This window comes from Symphodus melops (genome assembly GCF_947650265.1).
Source record: "Symphodus melops genome assembly, chromosome: 12".
NCBI classification, from domain to species: domain Eukaryota; kingdom Metazoa; phylum Chordata; class Actinopteri; order Labriformes; family Labridae; genus Symphodus; species Symphodus melops.
In genome coordinates this window covers 5,685,521-5,698,464 of record NC_136702.1, presented here as the reverse complement: position 1 = coordinate 5,698,464, position 12,944 = coordinate 5,685,521, and the positions used below count along the sequence as shown (strand labels likewise).

Sequence of the window (12,944 nt, the reverse complement as noted above, 5' to 3'; positions counted from 1 at the left end):
CTCTCAGGGTCACTTACGGTGACTTGGTTGGCTGGAGTCTCTTTGGATGGCGGCTTCTCTGAAGAAATGCGAGAGGTGAAATCCAGGCTGGGGCTGACAACGTTTGTGACAGAGGAACCTAGAAGTATTGGATGATCCGAACTGGTCAGATTGACGGTCTTATGGCTTTTAAATGGCAGGGAAGGTTGATCTCTGTCCCAGTCTGCACGCAGACAATGCAACGGCAAAACAAAGGATGTGTGTGTACACTTCAGACTGGTTTACTACATATAGTATTTGTTGTGTAGAGGTGAAATGTATACATTGTATAAAAGAAGTGGACGAGACCGATGAGAGGTCACACTTTAGTTTCTGAACCCCGTGTTTGGAGTTTGGCACTTTGATAGTCGCCATCTTGTTTTTTTGTGGATACACATTCGACTTTCATGGTAGAAAGGTTGTGATGGTATCAACTTGACATTAACTGGTCGCCTGGTCCGAAAGCACGCCATGCTTCACTCTTTACTCAAACATGCACTACAGATCGGGACCATAAAGTCAATTTACATTTTGGGAATACATTTACAATATTTTTATATTATATTATTTACCATATAGTCATTGTATAAAGTTCATTAAGTCAAAATGTTGTAATAAAAACAAGACAAAGAAAATGATACTGCCTAAAAGACTTTCTTAGAATCCAACTGAGTTTCTTTCTTAAGTCCTGATGTTATGTTATGTATATGTTATAAATAAAAAATTCAAGATTCTCCATGTTCCTCACTTTAACAAAGGCAGCTGGCTTCGCTTCTTTGATTTCCTCTTCAATAACATAAAGGCTAACCACAGACTAGAATGACTAATTTCATTACATTATTAATATAATTACATAATGATGATCCTTTATTCTAGAAATATGACATCTTTATTCTGTTCATTCTTGCAGTTAAATAGTTTTCATCAGTGCAGGCCTGATACCTCGTTGTGTTCATTATCTGTTAGTGCCACTTCAAAATCTGAATTCATGTCCATTTCTTTTAAACAGTTGATGGTGACTCTAAAGATTTGACAGGAAGCTGTCTATGTGCATTAGGACCACTCTAAACCAAGGGACAAGGTTGATGTTATGGTGTTGTTATACAGAGCAGCAGGGAGGGGACAGAGAAACACCTTCCCCAGCCATGCAGCCTATCCAAGCGTTTACAAACCCACACAGTGTTTCTAACAGACTCACCAACACACAGGGCTTCAATTAACTACTTCAACAAGTACGTGTGTTAGTTCAAGTGAGATACTCTGGCTGTTTTATTGTTTTTAGGGAAGGTAAGGTGACCCTGAAGTAGTTGGAATACGTTAGCTTGTTATACTAACACTGCAAAGAACAGCACGACTCAGAGGATCCTGGACCTGAGCTGCGTTAGTTCTCCACTACGAAATCACCAGAAAGGAATACTAATGAGACCGAACAGGCAGCAAAAAAGGAAGAAAAACACTGTACAAAGAAAAGAACTAGAAAAACAAGAGAAAAGATGCACATAGGCAAACAACAGAAAAAGTAGTAACCCACTCAGGTCAACACAATAACAGTGTTTCCTTGATGTGAGAAAAAAGTCACAGGTCCTTCCCGAGCTGTCATGTCATCATTCATGGATGATTTAACAACAGTTTACGGACCAATTTAAAGTGTCAAAACTGTTTAGCAACACAGGTAGCGTAAGCAGCACTGTCAGTCCAAGAATGCATCCCCTAAAGAGGTTCAATGAAATGTCCTGCTCTCATGCAAACACACACACACACACACACACACACATGCATTGTTCAGATGACTCACTGTTCTTGCCATGACGGCGTATATCCATAATCAGAATACCGTCCTGCAGAGCCTTCTCCATGCAGGTTTTCCAGTCTGTGTAGCTCATGCCTGCCACCTGGTGTCTGTTCACCGCCAGCACCTTGTCTCCCAGCTGCAGCTGGCACATCTCGGCTGGGCTACCTGCATGAGAAGGGGGGGGGCATGTTATTACCTGTGAAGAAGGTTAACAGCTCTGACATGGTAACATATGCTGATGACACTCATTACAGCAAATATTCATTTAAAATGTTAAAGTTGATAAAGCAATACACTGGTGCCAAATGCATCAAAGAAAACTTGAAAACCCACATAAAGCATTTAATAGTGCAGCAATTCTCAGGATCACATGCCCTGAAATAAAAAAGACGGAATGCATCTACGGAAGGAAGCAATTAAAAATTTAGATTGAATTTGCCTGGAGACGCTCCACTTCGTTTTCAAAACTGCTCCTAATCAGGATTAGTTCATCTCACAGAAGATCTGTCTGCAGGTGCTGTTCTGAAGATAGAATTACAAAACAACAACCTAGGTGCTCAAGTAAAAGGCATTCAAGCGAGTTTATATTTGGAGTGACATTAATTATCTGTATTTATTACGATGGAAATAATGTGTTACTTTGTGTCTGTGACACTAAACCATGCTTTAACCAACTGAGAGTAACAAACTGCCTCTTGCAACTTTTCATTAACTAAATGTAGTATTGTTATTATATTGTGACAGTATGATCCTTTGATAAATGTTCAATGTGTTCAATGTAGCTACGACAGTATTTCAATCACCACAGGACTGTATGCGTCTGGGAACAGTGAATAGAATTTGGTATATATTACTGTTTGTAAACACTGTACTTCAGTATGTACTGTTGATCTCTAAACTAGGCTACTGTGCACACTCAGAGCTGCATGTCCTCAACAGAGCATGTTTGCTACTTCGCACGATATGCTGAACGTGACTCTTAGGAATGCTCATTTTTCTGCTTTTCCCTTTTTTTCATCGATTATTGTCATCACAAGTTTCTAAAGACCTGCATTTGAGAAGCAGCCAGCTGGCTATCTCAGGCACATTTACAGGAATGTAAATCAACATTGTTTTTGTTACAGGTAAAGACAAAATGAGATTTAAATGGTTAATACTGCATGACGAATCAATAGAGTACACTCCGTAGGTTGAACCTGGTGTGACAAAAACTAGAGTAAATACTGCACAATGGAGTGAGGTGTCTAAATTACACGAGTTACACTGAAGGTGGGAAAAGCTGAGGAGAACGAGAGGCTCAGGCCCAGAATATGTGACCCACATAGATGCTGCCCTACATACAGTAGGTCTGGCACCACCACTGCAATGGACTCAAAACCCGCAGATGACTAACCAGCAGAGTCTGGATGTAGAATCTACAGGAAAGCACATATGCTTTCTGGTATTTCCACTGTTTTAGTATGTGTGAATACATCAGTCAGCTTCAGTTAACGTGAGATAAAACCAAAGCCTCTTTGATCTTTGTACAAAGTTTTACTGCTGGATGATTGAGTTTGAGGTTGGCAGTTTGGCTGAAAAGCAAACATGTTGTATTGGAGTGAGTAAAGCTCTACCCGTACAGTTCAAATCCCTTTGGTATGACGGTATTTTTCCTGTTTCTTGTTACCTGGCTGGATGGATGTGATGCGAGCTCCTGTGGAGTCCCAGGTCGCCTGGAAGCCAAAGTCTGTGCTGCTGTTCGGCTTCTGGTTCAAGCTGATCCGCATCTCACAGAAGTCCTCCTGGAAACCGAACAACAACACGGGTGAGAGAAGCTGGTCACAAGGTGCGGTGTGAGTGCAGAAATGTTCCCTCTGACTTTCCATCACTGTGGAACGGCAGTGTGTGTACTTGCTTTGGCAAGTCTTGCATGAATATTTAATGGCTGTTGATGAAATGCCTTCTTGTTGTTAATTTAAATTTCTGAGCTGTGGCATTGAATCATTTGGAGTTAACTTATGAAAAAATGATTTTAAGCAAAAACTAGATTAAATGAATTTTATTCATTTTAATTTTATTAAATGCTTTTATTCCATAAGTTGAAACAACAGACCAGATGCTTGAGTACCTGGCTGGTTTCTTTGGCTGCAGTGGGGCTGACGGGGGCTTCACTCTTAAATGAAGGTAAGACGGGTGAGACACTTTTGACCTGAGGAGGGACAGGTGTGACACTCTGAGTGGAGGGGACGCTCTTGGGCGCTGTCTTGCTTTCTTCCTCTTCTTCCTCCTCCTCCTCCTCACTCGTGTGGGCCGAGCTGGACTGGGATTGAGCCTCGTCCTCTGACGTCATGAACTGGTGGTAACGGCTCGGCACTGTCGTCTTCTTTGAAACGTCGCCGCCTCCGTTCAAACGCTTTTGGGATTCATCCGTCTGGCCATGTAAAAAAGAAGATTGTCAAGCGGAGCAGGGTGCGACATTTCAAAAGAGCAGAATGTAAATGACCTTGAACGACACCGGGTTTTATATCAGACCCAAGAACAGAGGGAAACCAGCTGATTCATGCGCTTTGCACTCTTTGATGAAGTGTGAAACTGATCATAGTTAAAGTTAGAGTTCACAAACTTTAACTGACAAGCAATACATCTACTGTAACCGTAATGAATGTGAAGGAGGCTGAAAATAGCAGCTCTGCCTGTTGAGCTAGCGTCATAAAAACACTAGCCTCATACATTATTTATACAGTAATCAGATCAGGCTCTTGGGGAATAACTGATGCACTAAACTAAACAACACTGTACCTGAATAAAACAAAGCCGAGGTTTCCTACTGCCAAACAAACAATCCCTTCTCCCTCCCTGCCCTCTACTCAGATATATGTCCCACGTCTGTCAGCCCCTCTTTGCTGCTCTGGTAGGTTGTAATTAGCCTTAAAATGATGTCGTACTCACTGTGAATGGTCGAGGAAGTGAGGTGATGCGAGACGACTGGGTCCCGAAGGGCCTCGGCGCGACAACTGAAGTTAGACGTGCACTATCCGATCTCTGGTAGCTCCTGGGGAGGGAGGCGGAAACCCGAGACACCCCGGGAGGCTTGGGTTCCATGGAGCTGATCTGTGGTTGTTTTTTGTATAGAGAACCTGAGGAAGGGGCCTCCACCGCAGTTTGTGTGACCAACAATGAGCGCCTTGGCTCGGGCACTTTTGGCGTGGAGCTAGAAGAGGACAGATGGGTTGTGGTTTTTTCTGTTTTTACTGTGCTGCTGTATTCTTCGACAGGACTCCTTTGTGGTGGTGTATCCGCTGGAGAATGGGAGCTGCGTAGAGAGCTGGTGATGGTGGTGGTGGTGGTGGTGGAGTCCCTGCCTGCAGGACTGTCCACAACGTCAACTTTCCGTGAGATTGGAGGAGAGGCGGCCCTGCCCTTGGCTGGGGAAGCAGCGCGGGGTTCTTCCTCTTTCACAGAAGGCTCAGAAGAGGTGTAAGGAGTGTCAATAGTGTAGCTCCGTGCAGGAAAGTTTCGGGTACGCGGGGAAGTGACAGGTTTCTCAAACACGTCCTCGTCGTCCTCAAGGTAGGAGAGAGATTTGAGACGGCTGCCAACACTTCTTCCTTTATTTTCTCTGCGTGTGAGACAGAGTAGGAGACGAGGGGTTGCAAAAAAAGAGTTGAATAGGAAAGAAGTGGACAGAAATGGGTGCATTAAAGACGCGCATCGAAGAGGGAAGCAATTTAGTGAGATGAAAGGGAAAAGTGACAGGTAAAAATGGGGGATAACAAAAAAGGAGAGCACAGGATGAAAAGGGAAGGGTGGAGAGAGGTGGGGCAAGAAAGGGAGGCAGGTTGTAAGCCATGATTGAATTACACTTTCACACCGACTCAAGGCACAATTACAGTGAGACTCCTCATTCACGTCTGCACAGATGATCCTACAGCCAAGACACACCATTTTCTTTAATTACCTTAGGAACTGATCCCCCTCTGAGGGTTATAAAGGTGTAGCAAAGGAAACATTTTTAGTCTGTGTTGCTTTTTGGTAAAAAAAAAAAAAAAAAAAATCAACCTAACAGAATAAAACGAATACCATCAGGAAGCATCAAAACGAATCCCGTCAGGTGCTCATTCGCTTACCTCTCCTCTTGCATCTCCTTGAAGGTCTTGGACTTCCTGTTGCTGTTGAAGTGGGTGATCTCCTCTATCTTCTCCCGCTCCTCCTTCTTCTTCACAATATCAGAATTGACACTCTTGCGCCTGCTCTTCCATTTGCTCAGGTCCTGCAGCAAAAGTCAGCTCACATCACCCCGCGCACCAATTTTGTCACAATCGAAAACGTACAGATCTAGATAAAAAGAGGCTGGGCTGTGTGGCATGGATCAGTGTAAAGCTGAACGAAGTGAAGTTGAGAAGGGGAGAGAAAAAAAAAACCCTCAAAAAGGTCTACATTTGAAGGTGTTCTATTTGTGTGCTTTAGGCTCCTCCCGGCTCACCTCCCCTGTGTGTTAGGGTCTGTGTGACCCAAAAGCTGTGTTGAGACTCTGCCATGAAACCAATCAGACAGATACAGTACAGACAATCACATATATGTGTACAACTTCAATCCTCTTTATTTCTCTGCTTACAAATAATCATTCATAATGTACAACTTCTATTAAAAGTAGAGCATGACCGCAATGGGTTGTCCAAAAATAACTTGACCGCCACAAGTCGATTTGACACCCAGTCTTGTTCCTCTCCTACACTCTCTGTCTTGCGTCATTCTATACTACCTTCAAACACTTATTTGACATGAATTACATTATTAATATTAACAGATTTCAGGCTCTCCAGTCATAAACAGTGTGAACAGGGAATGAGGACAGTCAATAGCCAGAGGGCAGTGCTGCACCAAACAGCGTCTGCCTCCGTCTCTGGCTTCTATCTTAACAACTCTGCGTTCACCCCTCAGACACAGTCTGCACCACAACACCTGCTCTCCTGACTGCAAAACAGATCTCATAGATCATGTGCTCACTCCTTGCTTCAGTGTGGGGGAACCAAAAACGTGGTGCCTCGCGGCGTTTGTGTGTTAAAGCAGGTCTACTCACATCCTGCCACTTGTCCTCACTGTCCTTTATCTGCTCGCGGTATTTCTGCAGCTCTTCAAAACGGGCCTGTCTGTTGGTGGGCGTGTCGACGATATCGCTTGTTGATTTACTCCTGTGGAAGGAACAATTCAGAATAGTTTCAATAAAGGCCGTAAGCAGCAGCAGCAGCAGTAGTACAGATGGCTACGGGATGTTTAGTTTGCAAATCTTTGCTTTTTCAAAAACTGGGGGAAGAAAAAAAAAAAAAAAGGTTAGACAAAGTTCACACCACTCCAAGCATGCATGCGCCACTGTGCCAAATGAGATGTGGGGAAGAAAACTTCTTAAATTCACAAAGTCAGATTCAATTCCACCTTTTAACCCCTGTTGCTGAAAATAAATTGGATTAGACATTTTAACTGCAACCATGAGTTAGTTTCCAAACACAGCAAACAGCTGAAACCACTGTTAGGTGATGTAAGCTCAGTCTGTTAGTAATAAATATATCAACCCTTCCCACCATGCAGAGGTCGCTCAAAAGTGTCAGCAGTTAGAAATGGCGTTGTTTCCACTTACCTGATAATATTAACACCTTTCTCACATTGCTAACAGGGCACTGAGGACAGTGCTCGGTCATAACTCCTGCAGGGACACACTGCAGTGATGGTCAATGACCCAGTGGGATGCTTTTGTTTGCATCTTTTCACTTTGTTGCATCGTCAATAGAGCTTTGTGATGTGGAGCTATGCACCCCTTCCCTCCCACCACCATGAACTTGGCCTCGTGCCTTACAATACACAGTGTTGTGTGTCAGCATTTAGCAGCTCGAGAGTGAGAAGAGCAGGACAAAAGCAAGGGAGGGGGATCAGCGAGGTGCGACTGTAAGAGACCAGAGCGAAAGCAAACGTGCCACATTCCTGGGTGCCCGCATCAACTCACCCTTCGAGACTGTCTTGCGTTTGGTCTTGGCTGGGAAACAGGAGAGAACCACACACACGACAAAGTGAATTTTTCTGCGCACAAGGCCTTTGACAGAGAGTCTGGAAGTGTCGGTTCAACAGCTCGAGGCCTTTAAGGGATTCTCAGACTGGGTCACCCCCAAGTTCAAATGTACATTAAATAAACCAATAAACCATATGACTCAGCTAGTTTTAGAGTTCAGAGGGGAATTCCAATGCATTTAGACATGTGCCATATTTGTACATATTATGGGGACTTCACTAGATGACTTTGAAACCATTTGAAAAAAGCCCCAGTAGTTGGAATTAATCATCCTGAAAAGAGGCTGTAATAGCTGTTATCTTATCTGAAGACATCCACTGAAAGGTTTTTTTTTTTTGCCATTAACTGTCTCAAATTGTTTCTTGAAGTGTCTGGTAATATGGTATAAATAAAATCTCTACAACCGCCCATTTAGTTAAGAAAGAATCCCTTTTAAACCAGATATCTGCTGTTCGACACGGTTCTTTTCAAAGCCGCAAGACTCCAAGGAAGAACACAGGAGTTAATGATCAAGCAGTGACATTGTTTCCTCTTTTCTAGATCCCTGCTTGTGTTGTACTCTCCCGTCGCTTTGATACCTGCCAAGTGAATTGCAGAATTGTAGCAGTGCTATATCCAATCAGTTTGTGCGTATGTTGTTGTGTTGTGAGGGAGTAAATGAAAAGGTACACGAAAACAGACAAAATCGAACAAATAGTGAAGCAGCAACTCTCATATTCTCTGCACGATAACACAAACAGTTCTGTCAATGGAGTGTGGTTATTCTGTGGGTGCAAAGTAGTGTCTATATCTGGTTAAAATATATAGTTTACTTTTTCAACACTGACTATTTCTCGACACATCTTTTTCCTGTAAAGTTTCAGACACAGAGAAAAACAACGCACATTGACCAATCAACTTTGGCGCCCAAGGATTATGTTGCAGCCATTACAGCCTGTTTCCTGGCTGCAGTGTAAACCAATTAAATCCGCCAGTCACCTAGAATATGTAAAACATATAGTCAAGGTTGGAAAATAGTAGAATCACCCTTAAAGGTGTGCTTATAGTAGGCTTACAGTATCATCTTTCCTTTCCCTGGCATTTAGCTGTGGAGGTGTGTTGTATCTTTCTCTAAACAATGCAGCCTTTCTGGAGACTCCATCATGATGTCAGTGGATACCTGCCTTCACATATGGATGTGAAGTAAATCCAGATGGCATTGACTCAGGTTAAATGGTTGCTTTGTGCGTGCTTGTGTGTGTCTGCTCATGTGCAAACACAGCCTCACAGATTTGTGTTCAGGGTAACTATGGAGTCCACAAGTCGCATCTTTCTTTCAGAGCAGTGAGGAATTTCTGAAGGTTTTCATGTCGGTTTAACACACAACACTGCATGTAACTGCCCCGCCTGTTGCTGCCTTTGTGTGTTCAAGGACATGATGATTGGATATTAGTCCGGCTCGAACCTTTCCACACTCACATACATGCTGCATTTAGGGCTTTACATGTCAGTGTGAAGTTCCCTCTGCTGTGGAAAAACAACGCAGTCCTGTAGTCAGATAGGTGTCATGTGAGGTCAACAAGTGGCCAATTTAATGCATCCATCACAAGGTCATAAAGTCTCTGATTTTCTTTATTAAGCTTGAACATTTTGTTCATTCACAGACAAACTCGCTCCAATAGAGAAATGAAACCAAAGACAAAATGCACAACCACACCGTCTGTCGCTAACGAAAAATCAACAACTTTCCAATCATGCAGAAAACTTTAAGAAACCTTTTCCTTCATTTATACACATTTCCTTGTTTTTTTTTTCTCTGACAGGGAAAATTGATCCTTGTCGGATTAAAAACAAAAGAAGTTTGAAACTGTTACTGCAGCTTTTTGCTGTAATTTCAGTTCCAGTGAACGCTCAAGGAAGATTTGAAGTCTTTATAAAGAAAACCAAATGTTATAAAACTCCCTTTTGTGACTGTGAAAGTCTTCAGATCAGTCACATACAAGTTGGATCGACATGCATTTAGACCACTTCACCATCAGACAGGAAATATTGCAAGACGACAACAAACCGAAAACAATTAAAAACTGAAAATAAACTGAAGAAACGACGGGAGGGAGAAACCGACAGGAACAGTTACGGCAATTCCTTTTTATGATTTCAGAGCAGCCAGTCTCGCCACCAAAAGCTTCTTCTTGTATCTTAGCTGGCTGGCTTCCCTGATCGCCTGCCATTTTCGCAGGTCACCCTCGCTACGGGACGAAGGCACAGAGGGCGTCATCTGATTGGCTGAGGAGCCTCTCAGTGAGCTCGGATCAGTACCGACCCCAAATTTCCGGACGAGCATGTCGTCTGTTTTGGGACGCATTTCGTTCTCGACGCGTTTGCTTCCTCCTGCCTCCTTGGTCAGAGGACACGGGGGGCACAGGAGGCGGGCTTTGAGCTCAGGAGGCAGCGCCCACGGTTCTGGGATGGGCATCGGGGTGTAGTTGTCGGGGGCTCCTGAGAGCGGCCGCTGCTCCTGCTGCGTTTTCTCCTTTCGATAAACCACATCGTCCTGCTCGATGTTGGGGAATTCGCTCTCCTCTGTGTTGGCATTCGTGCGGCGTTGTGTGATGATGTTGAGCTGGGGCTCAGACGTGTAGAGCGGACGATGGGCGTTCAGATTCGTCTTCATCATCGCCAAGTCTGTGTTGGACTGGAAGGCCAGAGTCCGCCTGGCAAACATGTCATCATTCTCCAAGTCAGGGAGAATGCTTTCATAATCAAAGGGATCTGGGGGCTCTCGGGGGTCTTGCCGCCCGAGCAGGGGCCACCTTTCACATTTGACCAGTCTGGGACCCGAGGCGGGGTCTACTGGAGGGAATACCAGAGGCGGGGTCTGTAACAAAGGGGGCTGTATCTTGGGGAGCTGTGGGGGAGAGTGTGCTTGGGTGTGAGGACTGCAGGATGGGCAGAAGGAGAGAGAAGGAAAGAGAGGTGATGAGTGCATGCAGGTGAAGAAAAGGAGGAAGAGATACTTCAAGCAGCAATAAAGAGGATATTTGATTCAAACAGATGTCGATCAAATCAGAAAATCTCGGAAGAATCTGCTCCGAAAAGAAGGCATTGCTCGTAGCTATAAAAAAAAAAAAAAAACTAAAATAGGCTGTAACAAAAATAGTAAAATGCTGAGACACAGCCTATTTTCTGCTAAGGTCAGTGAAGCACACAGCTTTATAAAGCATGTCACAGCAACCTCCAGGTTTGTTTTAACATTAGTATATTAAAAAGAAGCTCGTCAGATATTTAGCACCTAACAGGAGCCAATTATATTGCTCCCAATAAATCCAAAAGCCCTAAAACATTCCTTCATGGTCACAATCATGCAGCTGTATCGACCTTTTCCCCACAACGAGGGTGGTGTGAGCCGAGGCCTCGTGTGAGTGGGAGTGAGAAGGAGAGGTGCCAGAGGGAGAGGGGGCAGAGGAGAGCCAAGGACTGATGTCGCAGTCTGATTCTTCGGACGAAGAGCCCGACTTCTTATAGCTACAGCCGAGGACAGCGGGAACGAAGGGAAGGGAAGGAAAGGAAGCAGATAAGAGGGCGCGGGGGGGAAAGATAGGAGGCAGAGAGAGAAAAGTAAGTGGGATGCATCTGGAAGGAAATTGCAAGTAAATCACAGAAACCCATATTTTCATTGTCAGGCTTTTGCATGCTAATCGAACCAAGGCTAAGTGTAAGGCAGGAAAAGTAAGACTTGATTGTAAAAGAAGCACAGGATTATAAAATGTAGAATATAGAAACAATGTAACGTGTGTTTATGTCTGAGATACTTTCTATATACTGTAATTCTGGATTCTGCTTCCCTCACACACCTGAAGCCTTGCATCTTCTTGTACCAGGGTCTCCTCTGAGAGCCCAGTTTGATTTTCTGTATGTGAACGTCTTCTTCGGGAGTCCAGAACTTTGGTAAGAACTTGTCATGGGACACGGTGGCGGAAGGCTGGGGTTTGAGGCCAATCTTGCGTGCGTACAGATCGTCTTGGACTGGGTCTGCGTAGCCCACCTCATCGTCCTCGTCTTCAGAGTCATCGTATATCTCTCTGAACAGGCTGTCGGCCGACACGGCCCGGTGGTGGTCCACCCTCACGCAGCCGCGCTTTGGGGGCTGCATTTCCCCGCTGTTGATGGCGCTGCTGCTCGGAAGAGACAGCCAATCAACACATGTCAGAAGAATTTCTCAGCAGCGCTACAGCACGGCAGTCACGCATATTCCTTGAGCATTGCAATCTCAAGTAAGATGACGCAAGGGTTAGCAAACCAATGCAAGCTCAAACCAAAAATGAAACTGAGGCAACATTTGATTTGAGTGATGTGGCCAACTCAAATCACTCCTCCATGCTTTTTTTTCGAAGGAGCAACAGAAAGGAAGTGCTGAAGCTTCAATCAAACAACTCAAACAGAAACCAAAAAAAAGTTTCAAACTTTGTTAGAGGCGGCAAACGACGACCAAAGACGTCACTCATGGTTTTCATTTAACCATGCAAACTGAGGGTAAGGCAAGCGTTTGCTTTCATCAGGCAGGCACATCAAAGTCACACCGTCGCTTCATGTTCTCTGACCTGTGGAAGGTCACATTCTGTTGGGGGGCAACATTGGGACTCATAGTGACCTTCGGCCAGGTGCCTCCTCTACCTCCAGTTGCAGATCCCATCGCCATGGGACTGATAGGCAAGGCGAAGTTAGTAGGGGGAGCTGGGGAGGGGCTGTGGAAGCGCCTGCCGGCCAGGTCATCCAGAACGAGATCTGGATCCGGACGATCCGCGTCCGAGTCGCTGCCGCTTTCATACTCGTAGGCACACTGCAGATGAGTTGCAGGCAATGCACTCTGGGATACTTGAATGTTGTCATACCAGTCAGGGGAGCGCCTTGTTTCACTGAGGTTGCCGTTCCACGGGGAAACAAAACGAAACACAACACCATCGACAATTCGCAGACCACAAAACAGCAGCACAAACAGCACACAGCCATAAGAGAGGAGACAATGTCAAGCAAAAGTAGAACATCAACGATTTGTGCATCAATAAACTTTTGTTTCCTTCAATTTATCAGCTTCAAACATGTCAAAGTGTTAAC

General features: G+C 44.5%; 2 protein-coding genes across 3 annotated transcripts in view; both read right to left on the bottom strand.

Moving 5' to 3' along the window:
* The window catches only part of lmo7a (LIM domain 7a), a 50,082-nt gene that overhangs the window by 10,122 nt on the left and 27,016 nt on the right, over window positions 1–12,944 (bottom strand). For both annotated transcript variants that reach the window (XM_079357373.1, XM_079357372.1), the window contains exons 10-20: window positions 12,431–12,745; window positions 11,684–12,004; window positions 11,208–11,354; window positions 7,788–7,817; window positions 6,870–6,981; window positions 5,917–6,059; window positions 4,739–5,408; window positions 3,918–4,220; window positions 3,477–3,591; window positions 1,814–1,975; window positions 18–202 (exon numbers count right to left, since the gene is read on the bottom strand). In XM_079357373.1, the coding sequence (XP_079213499.1) occupies window positions 18–202; window positions 1,814–1,975; window positions 3,477–3,591; window positions 3,918–4,220; window positions 4,739–5,408; window positions 5,917–6,059; window positions 6,870–6,981; window positions 7,788–7,817; window positions 11,208–11,354; window positions 11,684–12,004; window positions 12,431–12,745 (2,503 nt within the window). The remainder of the gene's footprint in view (window positions 1–17; window positions 203–1,813; window positions 1,976–3,476; window positions 3,592–3,917; window positions 4,221–4,738; window positions 5,409–5,916; window positions 6,060–6,869; window positions 6,982–7,787; window positions 7,818–11,207; window positions 11,355–11,683; window positions 12,005–12,430; window positions 12,746–12,944) is intronic.
* LOC306832574 (LIM domain only protein 7-like) lies at window positions 9,444–11,165 on the bottom strand. The gene has a single exon (XM_079357374.1). It carries the CDS (start codon window positions 10,816–10,818, stop codon window positions 9,979–9,981), a length of 840 nt encoding a protein of 279 aa, XP_079213500.1. The 5' UTR covers window positions 10,819–11,165; the 3' UTR covers window positions 9,444–9,978.